At 42.7% G+C, this 26,172-nt stretch overlaps 1 protein-coding gene across 4 annotated transcripts; it reads left to right on the top strand.

Annotated features, from left to right (window-relative positions):
• The first annotated feature begins 1,211 nt into the window (after positions 1-1,211).
• On the top strand, positions 1,212-26,172 carry OTULINL (OTU deubiquitinase with linear linkage specificity like). Of its 4 annotated transcripts, none has more exons than XM_069004014.1 (8): positions 1,212-1,342; positions 16,778-16,937; positions 17,046-17,077; positions 17,182-17,273; positions 19,404-19,553; positions 20,335-20,463; positions 22,598-22,870; positions 23,962-26,172. In XM_069004014.1, exons 1-8 carry the CDS (start codon positions 1,249-1,251, stop codon positions 24,139-24,141), a joined length of 1,110 nt encoding a protein of 369 aa, XP_068860115.1. In that variant the 5' UTR covers positions 1,212-1,248; the 3' UTR covers positions 24,142-26,172. The 4 variants fall into 4 exon arrangements, with proteins under 4 accessions (XP_068860115.1, XP_068860116.1, XP_068860117.1 ...); XM_069004015.1 differs by lacking the exon at positions 1,212-1,342 and adding an exon at positions 4,951-5,006; XM_069004016.1 differs by lacking the exon at positions 1,212-1,342 and adding an exon at positions 5,029-5,063.

The following is a 26,172-nucleotide window of genomic DNA, read 5'->3' as shown; positions in this document are numbered from 1 at the left end:
GGTAGCAAGTGAACATGTCAAGAAAGAAAATTCTTTGTTGTTCCTCTCCTCTGTCCTCCACAGTAAATGGTGAAATACGAAGTGTTAGCAGGCCTGCAGTCATGGGGCCCAAGGCTTGGATTGGAGAAGGGAGAGCAGATTTTGCCTTCAGCTTCTGAGGTGCCAACAAACAAACAAAAAAAATGTAATATAGGTAACAGTTCTACCCCCAACACCACCTTTCAATTTTTTTTTTAAAATAAACGCTTCTGATCCTAGGGTGATAATGGAAAAATAGCATTTTAGAACTAAATTGACAAAAATACTGTAATAAAAGTGGTAGAAAGGGAAACTGACATTCTAGTGAAAGGGAAAATGTGAGTCAGTAATTGTACTTTTTTGTTTAAATGCACGTGAAATGTGAAGCAACTGTTAACAGAGTAGGAATCTCTGGGAGGCAAGGGCAAGTGGCTGTTTCTCCTGCTGAAACAAGAACTTGTGGGTATTTTCAGAGTGGGAGACTAGACGTAGTGAGCTTGTAAGCTGTGGTATTGTGGTATATCTTCCAACAGCATAAGTAAGAAGGAATTAATAGTCTTAGATTGTAAGAAACCACTTGTCTCATGTAACTTAAAACAGTGAGTGAGGAGGGGAAAGGAAAGACTCTTTCGAAGGACCCTTTGCTTACTCCAATTTAAAATACTGTATCTATGAAATGATTTAACCATATCTGTGTAAACTTTGCTTTTACATAGCATGTCCACAACTTAATAGGGAAGGGATGCTTGTGTGGACCACCTGTTTCCTCTTCATGGTCAGACTGTTTCTACAGAAGTCACATTGATTGCATGGTAAGTAATGTTAAGAGCTTAGCAATCTAACACAGCATTGGAGCTGAAAGGGTGAGGCTGTGACTCTCTGTGGACTACCACTGAGATAGAGACCATGTATGGGTGGTACATCACAGTTTGAAAAACACCCTGCAAACTCCATCCCTGCAGCAACTTGGGAGATGCAGAGGGATGTAGCAGTATGACCTTTATAAACAGCTGAGTTATGCTCAATTTTCTTCTTGTGGCTTGGATATGGAGAAGCATAGACGGCCTGTGTGACTTTGAAAACTTCAACGGAAATGAAACAGGAAGCCAGATCCTTTCACAGCTTGTTGATCTGTGAAGACGAGCCGAGTCTGTAGAGACTCATTTTCTAACCCCAGTAAAAGCAGTCAGGGGAGAGAAATCCAGCTGGGGTTGGTACTCTGGAGAGGAGATGCAGAGGCGACATGACAGAAAGGCCAGCAAGAACAGAGACCACTTCACTGAACAAGAAAAGCGAAGCAGAATTAGCTCAGAGAGAAGTGCTGGTAAGATAATATTGCTGTGGTATAAATTTTGGCATGTCAACAAGCTGGTGATCAGCTGAGAAAAATCCTATGCTGCTGATTACAGCTGCATGGGTACTACTTTTACCTATGTGTCCGGCTACCTGACCTTGATAGTAGTAATAAGTTACGCTAAACAAGGAAATGGTTCTTGACTGTTAAAAATGGGCTTGAAAAACTGAAGGAGGAGCCTGTCACCAGTTCTGTGCCTAGGCTTCCTACTTTTACTGGCTTGGATGCTGTTGCCTTTGTCTCAGCACTCGTTTTGAACTGTTGCATTCTTTGTGCCATGATTGTAATTCTGCTGCTCACCTTCAGATGAGCACAGCAGTTGCTTTGGCTGCTGATTTGTGGGTTTCAACAGACACGGCTAAAATGTCTTCACACTTGCTTAGCAATGGCTTTCAGTATAAGCTTTTGCTGTAATTCCTGTGCAGTCTCACGTGGGTACAAGCAGAGGGAGGTAGTCACAGTCATGGCTGCAGCTTGGAAATGCCATGACCTGCAGAAAAGCCTGGAGGTTCATGTTGTGGGAAAATTCGTAATGCTCCCCTAAAGGAAGAAAATGTCATAAATATCCCTAAGCAGTAGAACTTTGCCATGAGGACCTAGCCTTGTTTGAGTATCACAAACATATGCAAAATGCCGTGACCAGGAAGTCGGGAGGAAGAGAATCCAACTTAGGCTGCTTCCAGTCTGAGCTCCGTGGAGCTGCCCCTTTGTCCCTGCGGTGCTGCTGCCTACTCAGAGGGAAAGCAGAGGATGCACTATTTCTGCTGAAACCTGTTGAATGCATGGGCTGTGTAAGGTCTTCTCTGTACATTGTTTTGTTGGAGCAGGTCCGGAGGACAGCCATGAAGTTGATAAGAGGGCTGGAGCACCTCCAGGAAGACAGGGTGAGGAAGTTGGGGCTGTTCAGCCTGCATAAGAGGAGATTGCATGCAGATCTCATAGCAACGTTCCTGTATCTGAAGGGGGCCTACAGGGAAGCTGGAGTGGGACTCTTTGTCAGGAACTGTAGTGACAGGACAAGGGAGAATGGATACAAATTGAAAGAGGGGAAATTTAGGTTAGACATTAGGAAGAAATTCTTTACTGTGAGGGTGGAGCGACACTGGAACAGGTTACTCAAAAAAGCTGTGGATGTCCCATCCCTGAAAGTGTTCAAGGCCAGACTGGATGGAGTTCTGAGCAACCTGGTATAGTGAAAGGTGTCCCTGCCCATGACAGGGGCAGTGGGACTAGATGATTTTCAAGGTCCCTTCCAGCCCTTAACATTCTATGATTCTCTGAAACATTTTGGAGCAGCTGATGTTTCCTGAAGCTTTCTGAACCTTTGTAGCAGCATGTTTCCAATTTTGCAAAGTTTGTAAAAGAAACTGCCTTCCAGTTAGCTGCTATTTCCCTTTCTGCTGTTGATCCCAGCTCAGACCTGGATCTTGCTTGCTCTCTCAAGGATTATCCTAACCCACATTCAGCTAACAGCAACAGCACACACAGACCAGTCCAACAGTGCAGGAGTGTTACCTGGCTCAGTTTACAGTGGTGCATACATCCCGTGCCAAGGAGGGAGGCAGGTAGAGGCTGTCCCATCTCACAAGGAGGAGAGACAACATTTTCCTGCCAAACCCTGCAAATGGAAAAAGGTCCTAGAGAGCTCTTTGTGACTCAGGGAAGAGGTCCAGAAACAGCTTAAGGTGGAAGAAAAGACACAATGGACAGTGTTAGTTTAAAACAATCTCTCAAGAGTTTCAAGTAAGTTATCTCTGATTGATTGATTGATTGATTGATTGATTGCCCCAGAGCTTATTCCCATGCATAGAGGGAAAGGCCATTCTCCAGATTTCACTGAAGTGCTCAATAAATGCACAGAGGAGAGAGCAGAGAGCCGTGAAACGGGAAGGACCCACGGATACGGCGGTTGATCTGTAGCATTTGTACTATACATTCCATCTCCTCTGATGAGTCAGCAGCCAGATAAACATTAACTTTCAAGCCTGCCTGCACAAAGAGATCACCAATTAAATCCTAAAGTCCTAAAGTCCTAACACAGGTTAAGAGAAGGCAGAAAGAGGCAAACCTGGATTTATCTGCAATGCTAAACCATCCACTGCCACCAACACTGGCCTGGCCAAGGCAAGAAAAAAGCTGGGAAGGGAAGCTGAAGTATGTGATAACTGCAGACAAGATGTGGCTCAGAAATAAATTCCAGCCACCTTTGAGCCTTCTCAGGTGGATGCCATGTGAGCTATATCCTGACAGCATCTCTTTCAGCTGCAGCTCCTGAGACACAGCTACGTTAAACACAATCTGCTAGTCCAGACAGAAAGCACCAGGTAACCGATGCTGCCGAGAGGCATGGAGGTGGCATTTAGAAATTTTTTTTCCAGATGGATTTCTTGATGGAGTAGCACACAGTGCTGTTACACAACTGACAGCTTTAGGCCTCTTAAGTCAACTATTTGCTTTTACTATTTTTAGCTGGGTTTTAAGCCTAGATTTTCTTTTACATGGATAAATGTGTCTATGGCTTTCTGTGAGCGCACCTAAGTGAATTCTTGGCACACCAATATTTAGCAGGTTTTGCCTATTTTGTTCCTTGCCAAGATTAACTGAGATGGAGGGAGAAACAATCTGATATTCATGCCAGGCAGTACAAATCTCTTCACGGTTTCATGAAAAGTCTTGATCTTCAACCATTTTAATATCTTGTGATATTTTAGGGGAAAAAATCCCAAACAAACACAAACAAAATCCAGTAACAAAAGACTGTGTAAGTTTGTCTCAGCTCTGTACTGGAGCAAACTGCTTGTAACTTTGTAAAAGGTTTAAGTCTTTGTTTGGACCATCACAATTCCTTTCTGTTTTTCCTGCAAAGTCCTTATTGAGATGGAAGAAAACTGTTCTTTAATATGTAACTAGAAAAGAAAGTACACCAGTCTATGCAAATTCTCTACATATCTGGGAGAAATTACACATAAAGCCCATTATAAGGGAAGATACTTGGCAAAGAGGAATTTCTTTTTGGATGAATGCACTCCATCTTGTTAAAGAGTGATTTGTTGAGGAAATCAACATTTAATGATAGGGAAAAAATGAAAACCAACCAACAACTTCAAAGTTATTAAGTTGTGTTTACATATAATGGCTAGATTTCAAACAGGTGATGATGGTGTTGGTCTCCATTCAGGGAACTAGAATCCCTAGAAATGTTTCAGGCATCCCCATGCATAGAAGAGTTAAGAGCTAAGAGTGGATGGGGCTTTCAGCAACCTGGTCTAGTGAGAACTGTCCCTGCCCATGGCAGAGGGTTGGAACTAGATGATCTTTAAGGCCCCTTCCAGGCCAAACCATTGTATGATTCCATGCTGCTATGAAATGTAAAACAGCGTAGTGTGACACCCAAGCACAAACTGTATCCCACTGGCGGAAGAGCGGCAAGGGTTGCTACGGAAATGGAGAACTCCGCTGGGAGACAGGCCGAGAGATGGGAGAGCGGGTTATCCCTCCTCACCGCTTCCCGGGCACGGCCGGGCGGGAGCGGGAGCGGGGCGGCCCCGCGGGATCCCCGCCCCGGGCGGTGCCGGCGCTGCCTTTGCAGCCGGGCTGGAGCCCGGGGCGGCGCAGCAGGAGAGCGGCGGAGCGGGTGAGGCGCGGCGGGGCTGGCGGGCGGGCCCGAAGGGTCCCCGAAGTCGCGGCGAGGGTTTGGCTTTATTTGCTGTTTATTTTCCCCATTTTGTTTTCCACTTGACTCTTTGGGGGCTGTTTTCCAGAAGTGGCGATTCCCAGAAAGCTGCTCCTAAGGGCATCCCGGCGAGACCACCCCGGGCGTGCCCTCCGCCCCTGTGGTGGCGGGGCCGGGGGCTGCGGGCACCGCCTGGGGAGAGGCGGCCGTGGGTGTGCGGGGAAATGCCGGGAGCGCCACCGGGCTGAGCTTCCCTGGGGAACTGCTGTGTCCTGGGTGCGGAGTTAGTGCCGACCTGCGTGGGGATCGCGGTTGTAAAACAACAGCGTGCGCCGCTTTCAGCTCGGGTGTGGGGCCGGGGCTTGGCTGCTTGTTTCGGGGGCGGTAATTTTTTTTTTCCTTACTGCGTGCACTATGAATTTACGTGTCGCGGGCTGGCTTCTGTTTCCATCAGAAGCGTGAAGGTTTAGGAAGAAGGGGCTCATAAATGCAGGTGTGATTCAGGAGGACCCAGGGAGAGGCCAGCTGCAGGTGGTCCTCCGTGTCAGGCATGGCTGAACACGAGCCAGCGTGTGCCCAGGTGGCCAAGAAGGCCAAGGGCATCCTGGCCTGTACCAGCAATGGTGTGGCCAGCAGGACCTGGCAGGGATTGTCCAACTGTGCTCAGCACTTCTGAGGGCACACCTCTAATCCTGTGTCGAGTTCTGGGTCCCTCAGTACAAGAAAGACATTGAGGTGTTGGAGTGTGTCCAGAGAAGGGCAGCAGAGCTGGTGAAGGGTCTGGAGCACAAGGCATATGAGGAGCAGCAGAGGGAACTGGGGCTGTTTAGCCTGGAGAAAAGGAGGTTCAGGAGTGACTTTATTGCTCTTTACAACTACCTCAAGGAGGTTGTAGCCAGGTAGGGGTCAATCTATTGTCCCAAGTAACAAGTCATACCAGGGGAGTTTCAGATTAGATATCAGGAAAAATTTCTTCACTGAAACAGTGTTCAAGCATCGGAGCAGGCTGCCCAGGCAAGTGGTTGAGTCACCATCCCTGGAGATATTTAAAAGACATGTAGATGTGGCACTGGGGACATGGTTAGTGGTGGGCTGGGCAGTGCTGGGTTAACAGTTAGACTTGATTTTAAAGACCTTTTCAACCTAAATGATTCTGTGATTCTGTGATCTCTTATGTCACTGAGAAGTGATCTTTTAGACTGAAGAGACCATGCCCTGCTAGCTTGCTTTTGTACTGTACGTTTGCGATACATTTCTGCTTTGATGGTTACTCATCCAGCTCTCATTGCACTGTCTTTCTTACTAAACCAGCTTGTCTTCCTTTTGGAGGAGCTGTACAAATTGTATGCAGCTTATACTTTCATTTTTGCAGCGGAGAAAGAACCAGATTTCTGTGGTATTTAGTGAGTGAGTTCAAGCTAGCATGGTGCTACCTGCTCCATTGCTAGTACGCACAAGTACCGTTATTCCCACTTCCGTCCTTTGGCCCACTCCAGTTTCAGCAAGTGGTGAAACAGAGAGGCAAAATACATGAAACAGGAAGAAATGACAGGCTCAGAAAGTTCCTTTGTAGTTACTGAAGTTTGCTTCTTTAAGAATTTCCTTTCTTTGCTAGTGGACAAATGATTTGATTAGAAGCTGAGGGGGTCTCCATATGGTAAGAGGAAAAGATGCCATTTTGCCTGTCTATCTAAAACACTATCAGGTGAAAGGTGTTAGAATTGGTTTTGAAGGGAAAAAGCAGCATGAAAATGCTGGTCAGCATTTAAATCTAAGTGCTTTTATGGATAAGTATCTGTATTTGGAATTTTAAAAAAATTAAATTTTTGTAGTTCTGAAATTTTTTTGCCATTTTTGGATATAAGGGGTTTTTTCACTTTGTTTAACTGTTTGGAACATGTTGCCTGCCTAGGTGGTGTTGATTTCCCATTCAGCATCAAGTCTTTCTGTCCACCTTGTTTCTTAGATATAGTTTCCAGTTGAATCTTCTCATCTTACCTACCAGCATTATCAGACAACAAACATTAAAGGGTTTTTCAAAAATGTATGCAGTTTTTCTTGAGCTTAATGTTTGAAAATGTTTGATCTTGCATGACTACCCAAGCAAATGAGCTTGAGATTTCAGAAATACCTCTGCGGCACCTCCCGACCCTGCGCAGCTGAATTGTGGGAGTCACGGTGCCAAACTGTCCTAGGGCAGATGACTATGGGTATAATTTAGTTGTTTTAAAAACACAGGGAATAACCAGTGCTCAGGAGTCAAAAGGTAATACAATCACACTGCTTTCATTACACTTGCATAACTAAATTTGGGTGTGATTAGAATGGCATAAAATTTACCTTGAGGAGCTCCTTAATCTGCTCTTGTTTTAGGCTGTGAATTTATTTTTTATAAATTACCTTTGGGCTGCGTAAGTCATATTCTAATGGCATTTTTATGTCAGTCTGACTTCTAAAAGAGTTCTAGTACTCTTCTAAGTCAAACACCAATCTGAGTTGCTGTCTGACATCTGGCCCTGAGGCACTTCAGGCTCTGTTTTCTGCTTTGATGGAATTTGGGAAGGCCCGGTGAACACAGGGCATCCTTTCCGCTCTCTGGGGGTGATGCAGCTGGCGTGGTGCCAGCCCGTAGCAGTAACGGGGAACTTTGCCCATGTGCTCCGTTGCTGGGATTCCCGGCATAGCAAATGCCAGTTCCTCAGTGCGTGGTTGCAGTGCTCTGGATCAGACAGAACAACGCTGTACCCTCCAGAAAGACAGAGAAACAGCTACTTATTAGAGAAAATGTCAGCGTTTCATGATGGAAAACACAAGTTTCAGTTCTTCAGCTGCAGCAATGTAACAGCAGTCACTGACAGTTTTAAGAGGGGAGTTTGTTGCTAGGGATCTTGTACCAATTCTGAGGTGTTAGAGTTTAGTTTGTATATTACAGAATTTGGTTCGATGAAAAGTTTGTTTTTTTCCCATGAGCAGTATAACTCATGGTTGGGCTGTCTGTTGCCTGATAATATAAAAGCATGTAACAGCTGTTCCCCTGCATAAGTGAGAACAAAAAGGAAATAAGGATACCGCTGATCACTTCTTGAGGCAAACATTGTAAAATACTTTAAAACTTCTACAGGCTTCTTCATTAATTTTCTGAGAAATTTTTAAGTCAGTAGCTTTTAGTTTCTTTTCAGCCTTATGCTGTGCTTGTAGCTTCTTCCCATTTTTTCACTGCTCTACACACTGTACATTTTTGGCATTCTCAAGATCCAGACCCAAATGCTTGGGATTTCTCTGTAGTCTGTGGGGACATGCTGGAAGCTCCTGACAGAGAGAGGAAGCGTGTCTCTAGCTCCTGTCCCCATGTCACCAGTGAAGGCAGATGCCACTATGTACCTGTGCAGAGGGATGTGTCAAGCAAGGCAACCTGTACTGCCCACACTTTTCTTTAAACAAACACTTTTCTGAGGAGAATGCTGTAGACTGAGCAGAAGACTTGTGTTGTCTTATTTGAGCCATGTTCTGTGATGGTGGAGGGTTAAAAGTGTGGCAAGATGTGGCTGTATATGGTCAGTCTCTGGTCCTTTTGCTAGTTCTACTCGTGGTCTTTGGCAGGACCCCGTCTCTGGTTCCTTGTCCATATATAATATGTTGCTGGGGTTTCCCCACATATTTTAAGTGTTTAGCATTTATGTTTCCAGGGCAGGGTAGTCATGTTGGGTAAACAGTGCTATGAAAGTGAGAAATGGGTACCTTAGCATCAAACTAGTGCCTTGATATGATGTGGTGTCCATGAGGCTTTGACCATCATCAAGTCTGCCCTTGCATCTTGTGCAGCAAAGCAGCATCAAGGCAAGGTGCTTGGCACTGCCTGAAGGTCAGCTGCCACCAGGGAAACCATAGAGTATTTTGGGTTGGGAGGGACCTTACAGACCATCTAGTTCCAACCCCCTGCCATGCACAGGGACACCTTTCACTAGACAGGTTGCTCAGAGTTCCATCAGACCTGGCCTTGAATGCTTTTAGGGATGGGACATCTACAGCTTCTCTGGGCAGCCTCTTCCAGTGCCTCACCAGCCTCACAGTGAAGAATTTCTACCTAATGTCTAACCTAAGTCTGCCCTCTTTCAGTCCAAAGCCATTACCCCTTGTCGTGTCACTACATCCCTTTGTAAAAAGTCCCTCTCCATCTTTCTTGTAGGCCCCTTTAGGTACTGGAAGGTGCTGTAAGGTCTTGTAGGAGCTTTCCAGGCTGAACAAGCTCAGCTCTTTTAGTCTGTTCTCATAAGAGAGGTGCTTCATCCCCCTGATCATCTTCATGGCCTCCTCTGTGGACCTTGCACCATTAGGTCCACATCCTTCTTATGTTGGGGGTGCCAAAGCTGGATGCAGTACTGCAGGTGGGGTCTCACGACAGTGGAGGGCAGAACCACCTCCCTCGAATGGTCAGCAAGGTTTTAATTGCCGAGTTTGTGCAAAATTGACCTTTTGCAAACTTAAAAACTTGGTCCAGGTCTGTCTGTACGACAAAGGGAAGCTCTACCCATTTTCCCCAGTTTTGCTCTGAGCACAGCACCATGCCATGGGCTTTTTGTGAGCAGCTTGGAGATATGTTTATTGTCCTGCAATTCTGGTTTCATTTTGTGTCATTTCCTGCACATGAATTTCAGCTGTGATGTTCTTGCCAAAGGCCAAGGCCTTAAAAATAGGGGATTTCATATAAATGAAGAACTTTAAAAATTACACTGCTGGGTTCCATGTCAGAAACTATCCAGTACCCTGTATTTCATTTTCTTACTTTACAAGTGAAAGTAAGTTATGCCTCTGCCAAGTGCCAGCCCCTGAAAAAGAGCTCAGTATGCAGGGTCACACTTAACTGTATTTTACAGGGCTGCATGATTCGTATTTTATTTAGTCCTTGCCCCATAACTGTCCAGCTTTTAGGCAGTTTGTGCAAATGCAGAGGTGTCAGGGAGCTTTGGTCTCTTGATCCCTGCAACTGATGCCTAGAGTGCTTTGTTTGAAACTTCTCTTGCATCCAAATGTCTGTAAAAATACCAACTGTGCATTAGCAATGACAATAATGACAAGTGATATTATTATGCATAATAATACTACTAATAATTATAATGTGCATTTACAAGTAGACAGCTCCCACACAGAATATTCTGAGTTCTTGAATCACATTTTTATGAAATGTTTTTGTTAGCTATGACTTTGGCATTACACTGAGTGATTGTAACTGAAATGTAAGTTATCTTGATGCAGTCAGTTTTACCTTTCAACATGCTTTTTTTGCTTAAGATTTTAGGCCAGAAGTGCCTGGTAATGCACTCTGAAAAAAAGGCAGAGGACTCCTGTGTGCTTGAGTTAATTAAAATGTGCCAGTTTTAAAGTGTTGCCCTTGAAATGATGAAGAGAGAGCAGGGTTTAAACACTCCAGCTGCTCCCATACAAATACCACAAGGTCTGCAGAATAAAGCTGAAGTTTTGGTTTTTGTTAGACTGGACACTGAGAGGCAGGGGGAAAGAGATGCAAGATCAATTTCTGCCATTTGCATTCAGAGTGATGGCTTTGATATTTTGCTTTCTTTGGCCTTGCTTTGTGCTTCTAATCTGTCTTGGAAGGAGGGCAAGACACAAAGTAAAACTCCCAAGGAAACAGATAACACTGCTGGAATAACCTCTGCACATACCTGCTTAGGAAGCACAAGCTCTGTGATCTGGTGCACCAGGAGATAGGAACCATTTGTGATTATTAATCATAAATTATTTGTATTTACTAATCCACGTGAAAAATATACAGCTCTGCACTGCCTGCACACAGAATTGGGTACACTTAGGAGAGGGCCATGCTCTGGAGACAAACACAGAATCTCTGTGGGGTGCAGCAGTCAGACCCTGTACAGAGATGGGAATGATGAGCGACATGGATGTAGTTTGGTGAGAGAGGCCTGGCTTTCTCCTTGGACAGTAAACAAGCTCAGAAGAGTTGATTTTTTTGTTTGTCATGGGTTACTTGATCCTGCTGTTTTCCTGGATACCAGTTGGGATAACTTTTTATTAACAGGTAGCTTGGACTGTCCTGCGGTATGTGCTTACAAAGCATCCAGGCAGGGCCAGGGACACTTCTTGCACTGGGGAATCCCAGGAGTGGGGCAGCTGCCACTGGACCTCTTCCTGGAGAGACCAGGGGGGATGCTGCCTGTGGTATCCCCAGCCTCCTGAGCACCTAATGACTGTGCATTCTTGGAGGGTTGGGTGGTAGGTACAAGTCTTGTGCTGTCTAGCAAGATTTAAAAATCAGGAGGAGGAAAATAATTGTTATGTTTTCTTTTTTCCCCCCATAAAAAGCCCAAGGTATTTATACTTGTCAGCTAGATTTAAGATGTTCAGGAGGAAAGTACTTCCTTTATTCTGTCAGTTTGGATTCAGCATGGCAAAAAAAAAAAAAGGAAAAAGAAAAGTATTTTGAAAATTGTGAAACAACCATGACTGGCATTAGGAATGACTCAGCATGCAACTCTGCAGCAGGCAGAATAAGAATTCTTAGAGTGGGCTTCTTTCAAATAATAGATTTAGTGCATTTACGTAAGTTCTGTTTGAAGTGTACAGGCGTTAAATAACAATTTTGGATGGGAACAGATTTTTTTCCACATTAAGAAAAAACAGTAGCAGAGATTTCAGAGGATTCTTCTTTAAAAGGTTATTTTATTTTTTTCTTTTTTTTCTTAATTCAGGAATAACCGTTTTAGAGAGATTCATGTTTTTTTAATGGCATGAAATGCTTTTCATGTGTTTCTCATTCAATATTCTGGACTGTAAATTCTCAGAAGGCTTCTCTCATGTTTTTTCTTACTTAAATGGAAGTGTGGCTAAGCGTTATTCATCTGAAGGTCTTGGATGAAGCACCCTGTGCCTTAAAAAGGAAGCTGAATTGTACAGGAAATGAAGAATTGAACTTTCCTTTTGTTCTCATAGGCATTTGTAGAGAGAAATGGTATGTGCAGGCTAAGGCATGCATTAATACCTTGATTATATAGCTGAAATCGGTTTTGTAAAGGTAGCTCTAGTAGGGTATATTTTAGATGATCACATGGTGGGTAAGAACACATTATGGTTGTTGCTGCACAGTAGGAATAAGTATGTGTCCCAGCTGGATAGATGCATTAACACCAGCAGTTCCTGTTGATGATCAGGGGTTCCGAAGAAGGCTGCCAGCTCTATGTTCTCTATATTTTTCTGAAAGAAGACTGAGGGAGCTAAGAGGGCAGTTGGGACAGCCCTATGCAGAACAGCTGTGCAAATAAAACCCTTCTTGCGACTGATGGGCCTCAGTGTTACCAAAACTATTCTGTTTGCTAGGTAATTGTGTGATTCTAGATATGGTTTGGGGCTGGGATTCTGGTTTGTTGGTTTGGTTTGTTTTTTTTTTTTTTTTTTTATTAGAAGAGATCTGATCAGCAGACGTGGTTGAACTTTTGATAAGTCACTGACGATTACCATCTTTGTCTGTAAATTATTTTCTTTTTCTTATTATACCAAGGAGAGATCCTCATCTCTCCTGTTTGTTAGAACAGGTGAATGTTGCTTAACAAGTTGACATTGCTTTACTCTGTAAAGGAAGGGATTTGTAATGAAATAGTTCTTGAATTAAGCAGTGCTTCCCACATATCTTGGTATGTGTTTGATCTGTTTTCAGTATTTTTTATGTTTTTGGTGTGGTGCTGATAATAAACTGGGAAATCAAAGAATTTGTAATCTCTTGGCACCACTTAAAAAGGCATATTTCTGTCTTCTAAACTCTAATGGGATGTAATCTTTTGTAGGTATTGAATTTGAAAAATTAATAATAATAATTTTTCTGTGTCTTCCTCTTGGCTCATTCAGTTGAAGTCTTTGTACACATGTGCATCGTGCTTGTGCTTGCTCTATAAGGGTAAGTTTGTTTGCTTTCCCTTGAAAGAGGGACTTAGCCTGTTCTGTAACATACCTTGGTACTGATGGTGTATAATCTGGAAAAAAGCAATGTGCAACAACGTGAAGAGAACTCTGCATGCACACCATGAACACAGGCAGACTTGGATCTCCATGCCAAGCTGTGCATGTCTCAGTTGAGGGGTCTCCCTGCCTACTTCTGCACCCAACAGAGGAGGGAGAAGGAGTGCTACAGGTGGGCAGCAGGATGGCTGGAACAGAGGGGTCCCACATTCTGCCTCCCTCTTTGAATGAGGGTATACCTGCTTTTAGGGAACTAGGAACACAGTTTTGTGTGATGGGAGTATGAAACCTGGCCACTTTATGGTGACAAGTCCTGTGTCCTGCTTTCAGTACCAAAAAGGGGGTGAAGAGGAATGTCCCGAAAAGAAATCATTCTCTCAGGTTTTAATTTCGGAAGATGCTCTGTTATGTTTCTGATGGCCTTGTTAACGGCATGGAGAAAAAAAGTAAAGGGGGAATGTGCCATCAGACGTGCTGGAATATTCAGTAATGCATACAGTGCTCTCTACTAGTTCCCAAGCTGATCTCTGACATTTTGCATTTTGTCAATTATGAGTATTTAAGGTGGCAGCCTCCAAAAAAGTTGTGAGGGTGTCAAATGTGAAGCAAATCCTTTAGAGATTCTTCCTGAGTTACTTGAGAATGAAACATGTTGCAGGTGTCTCTTACTTATCTTTTTTCTGGCCTCTTTTGTTGGTTGTCTTCTTCTGTGTGTCTCTCCTGCTGACTTTGCAGGGGGGAAAAAGCTTAAGGCTTGGCACTAGCAGGAAGCTGATGTGGCATGAAAAGAAAACATGGTGAACTACTTGCATTGTAAGATAAACACTGCTATCAGCTCCTACTCCAGCACTGTTCAGCCTCTGTTGTTCCAAATTTCTGCATGGCAAGAGTTAGGCCTCCCTGTCTTTATACTTCTGCTCAGAGTCAGTCTTCAAGAAGATGGGAGCCCAGCAGCTGGTCACAGCAGCAAATGCTCCTGGCACTGCCTCCTGAAGAACTGGATGAATTGTGTCCATATCCCAGAGAATGGATTTGCTTTAAAAAGCTACGGGTTTATTTTACTCCCCCCACTAATGTGTTATTAATTTAATTGCTCGTTGGTTTCTGAAGAATTTTGGAGGGTGCAGGGAGGGGGGGTGGAAAGATCTATTTTAAGCTGCCGCCTTTTTTAATTTATGCTCATGATGTATTTTTACCAGCAGTACTTTGCAACCCAACTGCTACTTCTAAATGTCATTTACTTGAATAAAAAATGTAATTAATTTCTAAGTGTGACATAAGCACTGAAAGTATTAACTGAATCACAAAGTGCTGTTTGAACAGCAGCTTTCCCATGACAGGAGGGAAAGTTTATGAAGTCCAAGGTATGCTGCAATACAAGAGTAGCAAAAATACTCAAAACCACTTGTTTGCAGGTTTTCCCATCACCCACTAGGCTTTCTATTAGGGAAATACCTATTTATAAATCCCCTATATTAAATAAAAATGGGTGAGCAATATTTGATTATCTCATCTTCTCTGACACTGATTTGTGTTTCTGATGGAAATCAGTAAGTCTGTGCTTCCCAGCACTCCTTCAAGAGCAGTTGTTCAAGCACCTGTTAACCATGTGCATTGGAAGAGAGCTTGTTGAACTCCAATAGTCTGAGGTTTTTTTCAGGATTATTACCATCAAAAAGTTTTCAAAAGATTGCTTGATTCAGTGTAAAAGCTGATGTGGAGCTCTCATCTTTCTGCCTGTAGAAGGAGTGAAGGAAGAAATTTTGCATTCACATGTATTTCTTGGTACTCCATAACGCAATGTATGTAATTTTAACAGATGGATCAGCTCTTAATTTTTTTATAGACCCAGTTTGTTCAAAATCAAAAGTGAGAGTGGGCCATACAGTCATTTTAAGTAATGAAATGAAAGTCTGCTGCAACTTCCCATTGATACTGTATATTTAAATTGGTGTTAATTTCAATCATCATTGGTTTGCATACAACAGTGTAAATCCAGAATACCCACTGATCTATGGGCTGAACAATGTCTGTGAGCCATCAGGTTCTGTTCTAGTTGACAGAAGGTTCAGTTATTCACAGTCCACTGAGGTTTTTTTCAGTGCTGATACTTTTTTGCTACAGAAGAGAGAGAAGAAATTGAATGGCTTGATTCTGCTGGGATTGTTATTTCTCAGTTGTTCTCTAGGTAGAAGTTTGTGTGCTTACTGAGAATGTGCCCACTGGTGTCCCTCAGTGGGAGTGTGAGTGTATATGTGTGTGTGTTGTAAGTGGGAGTATCTGGTTTTTCCATGAGGTTTTCCATTTCCAAAACTTACAGCTGAGGTTTTGTTGTCTGTTACTTGGCATCAATAATAAACATTTTCTGGAGCTTCAGAACTAGCACCCCGACCCCACCTCCGATAACATCGTTAACAGTTTGTTGACACTTTTTTATTTACAGCTCTTGACTTGCTTTTAGTTCATGGGAAAGATGAGGTGTGGGTCTCATCACCAGATGACTAGCACAACATCTTGTAATAAAACTTCTCCAAACAACAGATTATTGGGAAAAGCCAAGTTTAAGCAGTGCTCCGTATACATGCAACAATGCTCATAAAAATGAGTGCATCACTGTTTATCTTGTGGCAAAGGTTGGAATTGATATATAACTCTTTGACTGGATTGTTGTCCACAGTGCATGGGCTTAACTTACTTGGAAAACTTAAGCCCCTCTTAAATTTCCTGTTAAAGCCAGGAGGGGCAGAAGTTCAGCTGACATAAAACTATGTGGAATGAGTAATTCCCTCTGTAGACTCCCTGGAGAAGGATCTTTTCAGCCTTCTCTGCAGATGTCTTTATAAAAAGTTGAGTTCTCCTAAAGTTTTGTACTAAATCAATAAATAAGTTAATAACAGAGCAGCTGTTCATCATGAGCTCTGGGAATTTCCTATATTCAAATTTCTTCTAGAGGACAAATTTCTCACTTAGGGAGCAGATACTGCCTTTGTCAACTGTTTAGTCTCCAGGCCCTCTCTCACTTGTAGGTCTTCTTCTCAACAACAGAAAACTATAACCTTCCCTAACCTGTGTCTGTAATGCCAAGGCGGCGACAGAATCTTGTCCTTTGTTTATGTCTTTGAGGAACAGTGAGCGTGCACCCCCTTCGTGATGATCTCCTGAGCTTCTTTCTACCAAATCCCTGGGGAGGATCTTTCTCTGGAGCTTTAAATTGACCCTAAACTTACCCAAATTGAGGCAGGAGCATTCCTTTAATTCCCCAGGCAGTCGTATGATGCTTAGTCAGCTAATATTGCCTTATATGGCCCATTTGTTGACTACAAGTAAGTCCTAGGAATCCCTGGTCTTTAAAGCCATGACTTAGAGACAAAATAATGACAGTACAGGTCTCTAGATCAGCACATCCTGAAGTAAACAAAAGTAATTTGGGTTTTTTTTTGTTATTGAGCAGTGTCTTTGATACCAGTCCTCCTGTGACTCCATTTTAACTATATATGTAGCCTTCACTGTGTGCAGAAAAGCATAGAAATGTGAACTATGTGCACCCAAATCCCTAAACCTTGAAGAACTAAGTATATAAATTATGTGTATTAAGTAAAATATAATCTTTTGCATGTCATGTTTTGTGTTTCATTTGAAGTGGTATCATACTTGAATGATCTTTCTTTTTGTAAGAAAACAAATAGAAACAAGTACTTCAAAATAGGGATAAGATTCTTCCCTCTCTCTTTTTATCCCTATTTTAGGAAGGCATGAGGTGTGGTCCTGGAGAACAGCCAGCAAGGAATCCTTGTGTCTCATGTGGCAAAAAGTGAAAGTGCAGCTAATGTTAAGCATGTCTTTCCTCACCACTGTTTTTTGGTATTGCAGAAGGCTATACAGCTTTTTAGCACGGCTACTGAAATGGTAGGTTTTTATTATGCAGACTTTAATCTTCCACACTGTTGCTTATTTCAGTAAATACTGACCTTTGACACCTCCTTGTTGGCACCTGTTCTATCATTTATATTTCAGGTGGAGCAACTATCTTCAGAGGAAACTCATAAGTAAGCTTTTTGTTGTCACTCCACATTCATTAATCACCCCTGCAACGCCCCATTAGTTGCAGAACAGCAGAATGTAACTAATCTGTGAATCAATCTCAATTTAGGGAATCTCAGTGTGCTGCCAGAAGTTGATCTACTTGGTTATAGTGCAAGAGAATGGAAAGGAGAAACAAAGCAGGCCAAACAGATGAGGGAGGTAAGAGTTAAATTTTAATCTCTGCATGAAGACAGGGGGGAACCAGCACCTGGGAAAGGAATAGCACTCCCAGTGCAAACAGCTGCAGCAGCTATCAAAGCCTGCTACACTGGCTAGTTAAATAAAAAGCAAAAGGGACAGCATGAACATGGGTCTAAATAAAGAGTGCAGTAGTACAGGTCAAAATGTAGATCAGGTTTTAGTCTTGTGTATATTCTGAATTCCCTCTTCTAGCACCAGCGACCTTTAACAGTGCTACATCCCCAGTGCTAAATAATTTGGTCTTAGGTGCTGTCACTTGGCCAGCCTTTGATTTAAGGTAAAAACTCTTATTCCAGGGAGGAAGGAAGCACCACATCCATTTCTCTTCCAAGCTCTGAAGATCCATGCTTGGCAGCCTTCCCCTCTCCACCATCATCAGCTGCAGCTGGGGGCAGGCAGGGCAGGAGCTGGCATCTGACCTGTGCCAGCTTGGGTGGTGCCCAGCAGGCAGGGAGCTGGGGTGCTGGATGGTGGCCATCCCATGCCTTTGGGCACAGTCTCTCTGCTCCAGCTCTGCACCCCAGCCCAGGTGCTTCTGTGCCTGTGTCTTCCTCTGCACAGGGTGCTGCTGGCAAGACAGGCAGTTAACTGCACCAGTGTATTTGACATGTATGTGGCTTTAGGTCATGGTATCAGAATCACAGGGCAAATGCATACCAAGAAGGACTTAAAGGGTAAAAAGAAGCTGTTAAGGATAAACAGTAGCATAAGGGGGTTGTAGAAAAAAGAGGATAGTTTTCAAAAAGCTGGAGTTGTGCTCAAGTGATGAACAGAGAAAAGATCCAGTTTTGCCATGTTAAATGCAAGAACACAGCAGTGCCAAAAGTTCACAGAACAAAAAATGAGGCCAAAAACTATTTGGAAGAGCAAGTGACAAAAGACAGCAGAACTTCTAATAAATTTGCAAGCCCATACTGGGCAAAAAGCCTTTCAGAAAATCTATGAGCCTTCTGGATGACCAGACCTGAAAAGGAGACTCCTGTGTATGGAGCAGCCAGTGGATGTCTGGTTACATCAGCTAGAAGTTGCCATGGTAAGGAGCACATTTTAGGATGAGATCTTATGAGATCCTTAACCAGCATAACATGCTTGCTGTCTCCAAAAGGGGCAATCCCATGTTTGCCTTGTCTCTTTGTCTTTCTCGCCTTGTTCTAGCTAAGCAGTCCCTCTCCCTCTTTTGTGCTGGCTCTCCTCTTTTGGATGTGGTCCACCTAGATGGTGAGCTGATAAGGCAGGTCATCCAGAAAGAGCGTTCTCTGAGGCCCTCAACCTTGCTGAAGCAGCAGGAAGCTCCCCCAGCAGGAAGAGTTCTGTAGGTTTACTATCTCTGCTGATACAGTAAGAGTAAGGGGACAGAGTGCAGCTGAGAAGTGGTGGTGGGATATGGTGATGAGGCAACCAAGATAAAAGAGGATGAGGGATTGAGACCATCCTGCTATCCCCTTCAGGAAGCAAACTGGAAGTGATAGAGCAGCCAGTGGGACTGTAGAATCCTCTCCCTAATTCTCTGCCAGTTGATTGCTCAGAATTGTCTCCACAAGGGCTCAGATGGCAGACAGAGGTAATGCAGAGTGTGTAGCTGGACAAGGGCCATCCGCTTCAGCACAGAGCTCCCAGATCTGCTCAGCCTCAGGTCAGTGTTGCACGATGGATTCAGGTCAGTGTAAGGAGATGTTTTTGCCAAAAGGAGTTTTCTCCAGATACCTGTTCCTGCCCTTTTGCTGCTGCATCTCACAGGTCAGTACAAATTGTAAAGCAGTTGAGGTTAATGCTGTTATGACACAGAAATCTTTGCTGATCTGCTGTAATTTGGTTGACCATGTGAATGTTTACAGTAGCAGCAGTGGAGAGACTTGAACAAGCTGCTGGGTTTGGAAAGAATGCAGAATTGCTCTTAAGGGGCAGCGCCAGTCTAAGGTGTTTACAAAAACATGGTGTTTAACATTTTTGTGTATATAAATCTTAAAAACATATGCTCTCATTCCTCTAGCTCCCTCTTATGAGTTGTTTGGAATTGGACTTCAAACAACATGGGTTTTTTCCAAGATTTAATGTTTTTATTGCTAATTTTTCTTGGTCTCTTTCTAGGCATATGAAGAGTTGTTTAGAAGCTGTCATATCAAATACCTGAGACAACTCAAGAGGGACAACTATAGTGTAGTAAGAGCGGTGCTTTTTCAGATATTCAGCCAAGGCATTCCTTTTCCTTCGTGGATGAAGGAAAGAGATATATTGAAGGTAAAATTCATTTCCTAAATGAACACATTTCAGCTATCCATGCACAGCAGAAGGAAGCTCTCTTCAGTGTGAAAAGTGATATGTTGGCTGTCGAAGTGGAGAATCGTTATCAGAATTTAAAGAGAAGTTTTTCAAACCCATTGAACTACATTTAATTGAAAAACTGTCCCTGATCTAAATACACCAATGTGAACACAAGTCTAAATGATGTAAAAAAAAACCAAACCAACAGTAAAAGTGAATGGATGAATGTTACTGCCATCCTGCTAGATGTCACTCCCTAAACACAACAGGTTATTTGAATCCTCCCCATCCACATCCATGCAAAGTTCAGTGGTCACTTGGGAGCTGCTGTGTTGCTGGAGCAGCAGAAATCCTGCCCTGGGCTCCAGGAGCTACAGCAGGAGATAGTGGCAGGGACGTGGGATATATAGCTGCTGCCTGTAGAGGTGTGTGTGCAGACTGGAAGGTATCTGTAATCCTAAATACCTCTCTGAATTTGGAATTATCCAGCTTTTCAGAGTGTGAGTTATATATTTTGCTGACAGCATATTTTCATCTTTTTTTGGCTGTCCCTGTTTTAAAAGTTTCTTAAGGACTTGGCAGTTAAGTGGATCCTCCTTCACAGCATTTGAGTTGTGAGGTCCATTTACTTGGTTGTTTGAACTGTACAAACAGCTGATAGAACCACATTGTAAATTCTATGTAGACAAGTTTATATAAACTTATACTCTGCTTCTTGTTATGGTTATGATTAGCTTGCCTTTTGTTTTTTTCCCAGCTCCCTGAAAAGCTTTTGTATTCTCAAGGTTGTAACTGGATTCAGCAATACAGTTTTGGGCCAGAAAGATACACAGGTCCCAATGCCTTTGGGAAGTTGCGCAAATGTATGGAGGCATTAAAGACAAATGTGAGTATCTAGGAAATGGTTGGGAGAAATAAAAGCCCTGAGAAATGGGTTCAGACAGAGTTAAGGAACTGCTCCTGGTTACATATTTGTGGGGCAGTCAGGCCTCCCTCCCAGGTTCAGACTGCAGAGTTGCTGGGAAGGCCATCACCTCTACTGCAGGGAAATCCAGCTTTTGGTGATCCACTAGGGCAAGTACTCAGGAGTCCTCTGCAAGTTAAGGAGGCCACTCTTCCCACAGCTAGCCCTTGCTATCAAGTGGCTCCTGCAGTATCTCATCATTTTGATTAAAAATAAACATGCTGTATGAGATGCTTCTGGATTCCCTCCCCTGACGGGAAGGAGGAAACAAACAGTGCCTTTTCTTCTAAAACGATTGTGTTTTCTTTGCTTCTACCCCCATTAAATGTTGTAACTATCCATTTTTGCTTCAATTTCTTTCTGTAAGCTTAAGCACTTGATTGCAAAGAGCTGTCAGCCTCACCGCCCCCTCTGCTCAGCATTGCCAGATTGCCATAATTCCCAACTCAGGACTATAATTCTTATTTATGTATTTAAAACTTGGGGAGATTTAGTAGCCCCAAAGCCTTCTGAAACAGAGGTAAAGAGTTGGCCTGTCAAGACCTTGCACCTTTCTTGAGCTCCTCTGGGGTTTCTGTGCATCTGCAGTGATAGTAATTATTAACTTCAAAAACCCCTCAAAACCCCAAACAGACTAATACAAGCTCTGGTAACAAAGCATTAGTAAGAAAAAGAGGGAATTAAAATAGAGATCTGGTCCCTTGCCTGCACCTTTGCTGTGCCAAAGTGACAGCTGCCTGTCTTCTTGAGATGTGCCTGGTAGTGGTTATGTGCAGCTATGATTTTGGTTTGGTTGCTCTTTGCATTTCCCAGTGTTGGGGTATTTGGCTTTTATTTTTAGCTTGTTGTAGTTCTTTTAGCTGAATGCATGAAGAGGAAATGCATGAAGCATTTAAACTTGATTTTTTTTAAAGAAAAGGTTTCCAGTCAGGAGAATGAATAAATCCTTGCAATTAAAAAATTGTTTCAAAGCAACTCTGTGATCCATTATGCTGTTACTGGGCATGAGGTCTAGCTCCCAACTTCATTTTATTTTTATAAAGATGGTGTTTGGCCAATGAGATGGATTTTTGCCTATTTTCACTAACAGGGTTCCCTGCTGCCTTTCCCAGCTCCATTGTCATAGAATCATTTAGGTTGGAAAAGTCCTTTAAGATCATCAAGTGCAACCATTAACCCAGAACTAAACCATGCCCACAAGTGCCAACATTTACACTTCTAAATATCTCCAGGGACAGTGACTCAACCACTTCCCTGGACCACCTGTTCCAATGCTTGACAACACTTTTGATGAAGAATTTTTTCCTAGTATCCAATCTAAATCTCCCCTGGAAAAACTTCAGGCCTTTTCCTCTTGCTCTATGGCATGTTAGTTGGGAGAAAAGGCTGACCCCCACCTGGCTACACCCTCCTTTCAGGTAGTTGCAGAGAGTGGTAAGATCTCCTCTTGAGCCCTGCTTTCTCCAGGCTGAACAACCCCAGCTCCTTCTACTGCTCCTTGTAAGACGTGCTCCAGACCCTTCCCCAGCTCCGCTGCCCTCCTCTGAACTGGCTTCAGTCCCTCAATGTCTTTCTCATAGTGAGGGGCCCAAAACTGAACACAGGGTCTCCAGGTGTGGCCTCACCAGTGCCAAGCACAGGGGGATAACCACACCCTGGTCCTGCTGACCACACTACTGCTGATACAGGCCAGGATGCCCTTGGCCTTCTTGGCCACCTGGGCACACACTGGATCATGTTCAGCTGCAGTTGACCAGCACCTGCACTTTTCCACCCTTTTCCACTGAGCCACTTTCCAGCCAGTCTGCCCCCAGCCTATAGCACTGCCTGGGGTTGTTGTGACCCAGGGTCAGGACCCAGAACTTGGCCTTGTTGAACCTCAAACCACTGGCCTTGGTCACACTGAGGGCTGCTGCCTGCAAATGCTGTTGGGACTGGGCAGTGTTGGTTAATAGATGCTTTACACTTAGACCACGCTTCTGTTCCTGTTTTTCAATCTTTTGTGTCAAATAGAATTTGTAATGATTTTATTAATATTCTTCTGTGTGCTTTCCAGTGGGCTGAAATAAGTGCCACAAGAGATCATGAAGAAAGAGGAAACCTGTGTAATGCACTGTTTTCTGATGAAAGCAAGGAATACAAACTATATGAGGCCATAAAATTCATCATGCTCTATGAAGTTGTCGAAGCCTATGAGCAGATAAAGAGCAGGGAAGAACCCGTACACAACCTTTTTAGCCTTCTCTTTGCTCGTGACTCTTCGTCTGACCCTCTGAGTTTCATGATGAATCATCTGAACTCCATAGGTGACTCTATTTGCCTAGACCAGGTAAGGATATAAATGAAAAACAAATCACAAAACTTATTCTATCTTTGTAGTGATTAGGTGTTTCTATCATACATCATCCATGCTGGCTGGCCAGTTTTTTTGAATTTGAGATATGGGGAAGTGGATTTAGGATAGCCTTCCAGGAAAAAAAATGTAGTAAGACTGGACCAAAAAGTGCTACAGGCTGTCAATAAGACATAGTTTAGAACAATAATAACTTTGATATGTAAAATAATTTTAGATTATGCTGTTTTGACCTGTTGTTCTGATTTTCCTATCTGTTCCACTATGCCAAACGCTGTAGCATCACTCTTTTTTCTCTCCACCCTTTGGTTCTGGTGAGATCTAATGTCTATTAAGAGTAGGTAATGAGAACTCCAGTATTCACCTTTATATGTTAAGGTTTTTGTTTCCTATTTAATAATTAGTGAGGAGTTCAGTGCTGATACCTAAACTCCCCACTGCCCTTTGCATATAGTTTCACTTTCCAGTGGTTTAAATGATTTTTTAATATCAATTTCAGTTATCAACTGTTACATGATGCAGTCAGCTTTAGGAGCAGTTTGATTATAACTGGACAAGTTCTGGTCTGTGGCTATGCCCAAGGATATGAACTTTTCCCAAACCTTTTTTCCTGACTCAGCAATCCATAGCAAGAAGTATCAATGAAGATGCCAGTTCTCCAGTTTCATAGATGTGAAGTACCAGGAAACTTTCTCCTTTTGCTATTATGTTTTCCACATGTAGCAAGTGATCACAAGGTGGCAGGCTTCCCATTTTATCAGGGTGTATCAATCTTGATAACAGCTAGTTTTTTCTTACTCCCCAATAAGCTGTGTGAGATGGCTTGGGAGCAGGTTATGTATGGTGTCAGGTGGAGGAGGAATGTTTCCCTCTACATGCAAAAGAGAAGTGGAAGGGCTGTTGGGAATGCCCTCAAACTTTTAATTTTCTTATTCCACTTGCAAAAGGACCCCTTTTAATCCTTCTCTACTGTTTTGAAGCTAAATGACTTGCCTTAACTTGGATTATCTCCAGTTTAGTTTTCAAAGTCTAGAAACAAATTTCTTACAGACTTCTTTCATTTTTAGGTTGAACTGTTTCTTCTTGGATACTTACTTGAAGTAAAGATACGAGTTTACAGACTGCATAGGTTTAATACTGAGGAATTTCAAGTAAACTATCCAGATGAATACCGAAGGGAATGGAATGAGATCTCTCTCCTGACTGAGGATGACCGCTACTATCACATCCCCCTTTTCAGAACGTGAAGGACCAGTGACTTCTTTTTCTCCTTTGTATAATATAGTGAGTGACCAATTCCAGTGAATTAGGTTTCTAATCAGCAGCAGTAAAATCTTGAGAATGCTCATTAATGATTACAAAATGATTTATGGGTTTATTGTGTAAACATTTTGCTTTCCCATTGCAGCTCAGTTCACCATCAGTCAACCATAAAAAATATAAAATATATTGCTGTACTGTCTGGGGCAAAAAAAATGACAACATCTGAGGGTTGTCAGACAAGAAAAATTGGACTGCCTGACAACGAAGGCAAAGGTCATGCTGGGTTTTCCACTGCTAGCCAAAGGGTTTACTCTGACATCCATGGATGGGTTAAACTCAAGTGCCTAAAGCAATGACTGCCTTTCCCTACTCCTGTCTGTCTCTAGCTAGGGAGGATGAATCACAGAGGAAGCAACTCCTGGGGTCCCACAGTTTATACTCCAGGCTATTTAGCTTGCATTGACTCGGGATGGGAGGATATAAACTGGGGCCGCTGCATGGCTGCTTCAAATCCACTTGGCTTCCCTTGTTGCTGGAACGCCTCTCTCCAGGGACAGGCACAGCAAGCAGCTGCAGGCTGTACTTACTTCAGACATGGGAAACAGAGCTGTCTGCACCCAGCAGCGATACCTGAAGGTGAACAACTGTAACACAGGGGGAAAAAATCAACACACGAGAATACTGTGCCAGATGAATGGAAGATCTCCTGTGTAAGTCAGGAAAGTGCATCGCTTTCTCCAAGGTAGAAAGGGCAGCGTTAATAGGTCACACACAACAGAGTTAGACCCAGTTGCTGCGTATGGCTTTTGTCAACTTGTAAATCCTTTAAGGGCTGATTTCAGCATTACCTGCCAAGATTTCCTTTGCAGGTAATCTGAGAAAGTTGTGCATGGAATACATGCACAAACACTGCATTTTCAGAAAATAGTAATTTTCTTTGGATTATGTGAATTCAGCAGTGTTGCAAACATACTGTGTCCTCAGATTATGTATTAATCTCCTTGCCTAGAATTGCCATCTTTAATTTAGACCTCTGTGTTTAAAGAAGTCTGTCCAGGACATGTAAATGAGATTTACCTTACTAGATGGAACATTTTGCTCAGTTCTGTTTTCTAAAAGAATCAATGTGTTTGATTATTTCAAAATAAGGGACCTTAACTTGAAGAAGTATTAGATCTCGCAAAATATTTGTGAAAAGCTTACAGTCCCCAGGCTAATGGTTGTATTGAAGAGGGTGGGTGGGATTTATTAAGAAACAAAGCCTCCCCTTATCCTAGAGGTATGGGGACAGGCAGGTTTGTTTTTTTTAACCTGCAGGATAAAATGCATGCCAGTAGCAACAATGTGAACAAAGCCTGCAGGAGCTAAAGCAATTGCATGAGGTTTCTTCATGGTAATGCTTGGAGTCGGAGGACAGTGCTCAGTTCCTTTGTGTAAAGGAAAGCAGTTTTATCCCTTATGCTCCTTTTATTTGTGTGTATATGTGTGTATATATATATATATTTATAAATACAAACACCTGAGTTCTGCATTGTAGATGTTTCCTGAAAGTTTGAGTTCAGTTTTGTTGAATGATTTGTAGATTTTAATTAAGAAGGCTTGATAGCTGTAATAATTTCATCTCATCAAAACCTGCATAGCAAGTACTTTATTTATTAAAAGGAAGTTTTTTCACTGAATGAAATAATTTTCTTACTTTAGATTTGGTTCTGCTCTGCATGGGGAAAAGTTATAATACCTAAATGTAGAGTATTGTTATCTATTTTGCATCAACAGTAGCATTTACAGTTATCAATAAACTTGTCTGTTTTATTCTTGTTTTGGTACAAACAGACATACCAAAAAAAGTATGTATTTTTGTAGTGGACTTTTTAATGATTTGCATATTATTTGTGTTTCGGAATACAAAAGCATTACAGCTGAAAGTGATAAATTGTGAAAATGTACATTTTTGTGACCTTGAGCATATTAATAGTGGGGAATTAATAAAAATCTAAAACAGACAGTGGAATTTA

This window comes from Aphelocoma coerulescens, chromosome 2 (genome assembly GCF_041296385.1).
Source record: "Aphelocoma coerulescens isolate FSJ_1873_10779 chromosome 2, UR_Acoe_1.0, whole genome shotgun sequence".
NCBI lineage: Eukaryota > Metazoa > Chordata > Aves > Passeriformes > Corvidae > Aphelocoma > Aphelocoma coerulescens.
Note: the sequence above shows the minus strand (reverse complement) of the source record. Positions and strands in the feature narration are given on the sequence as shown.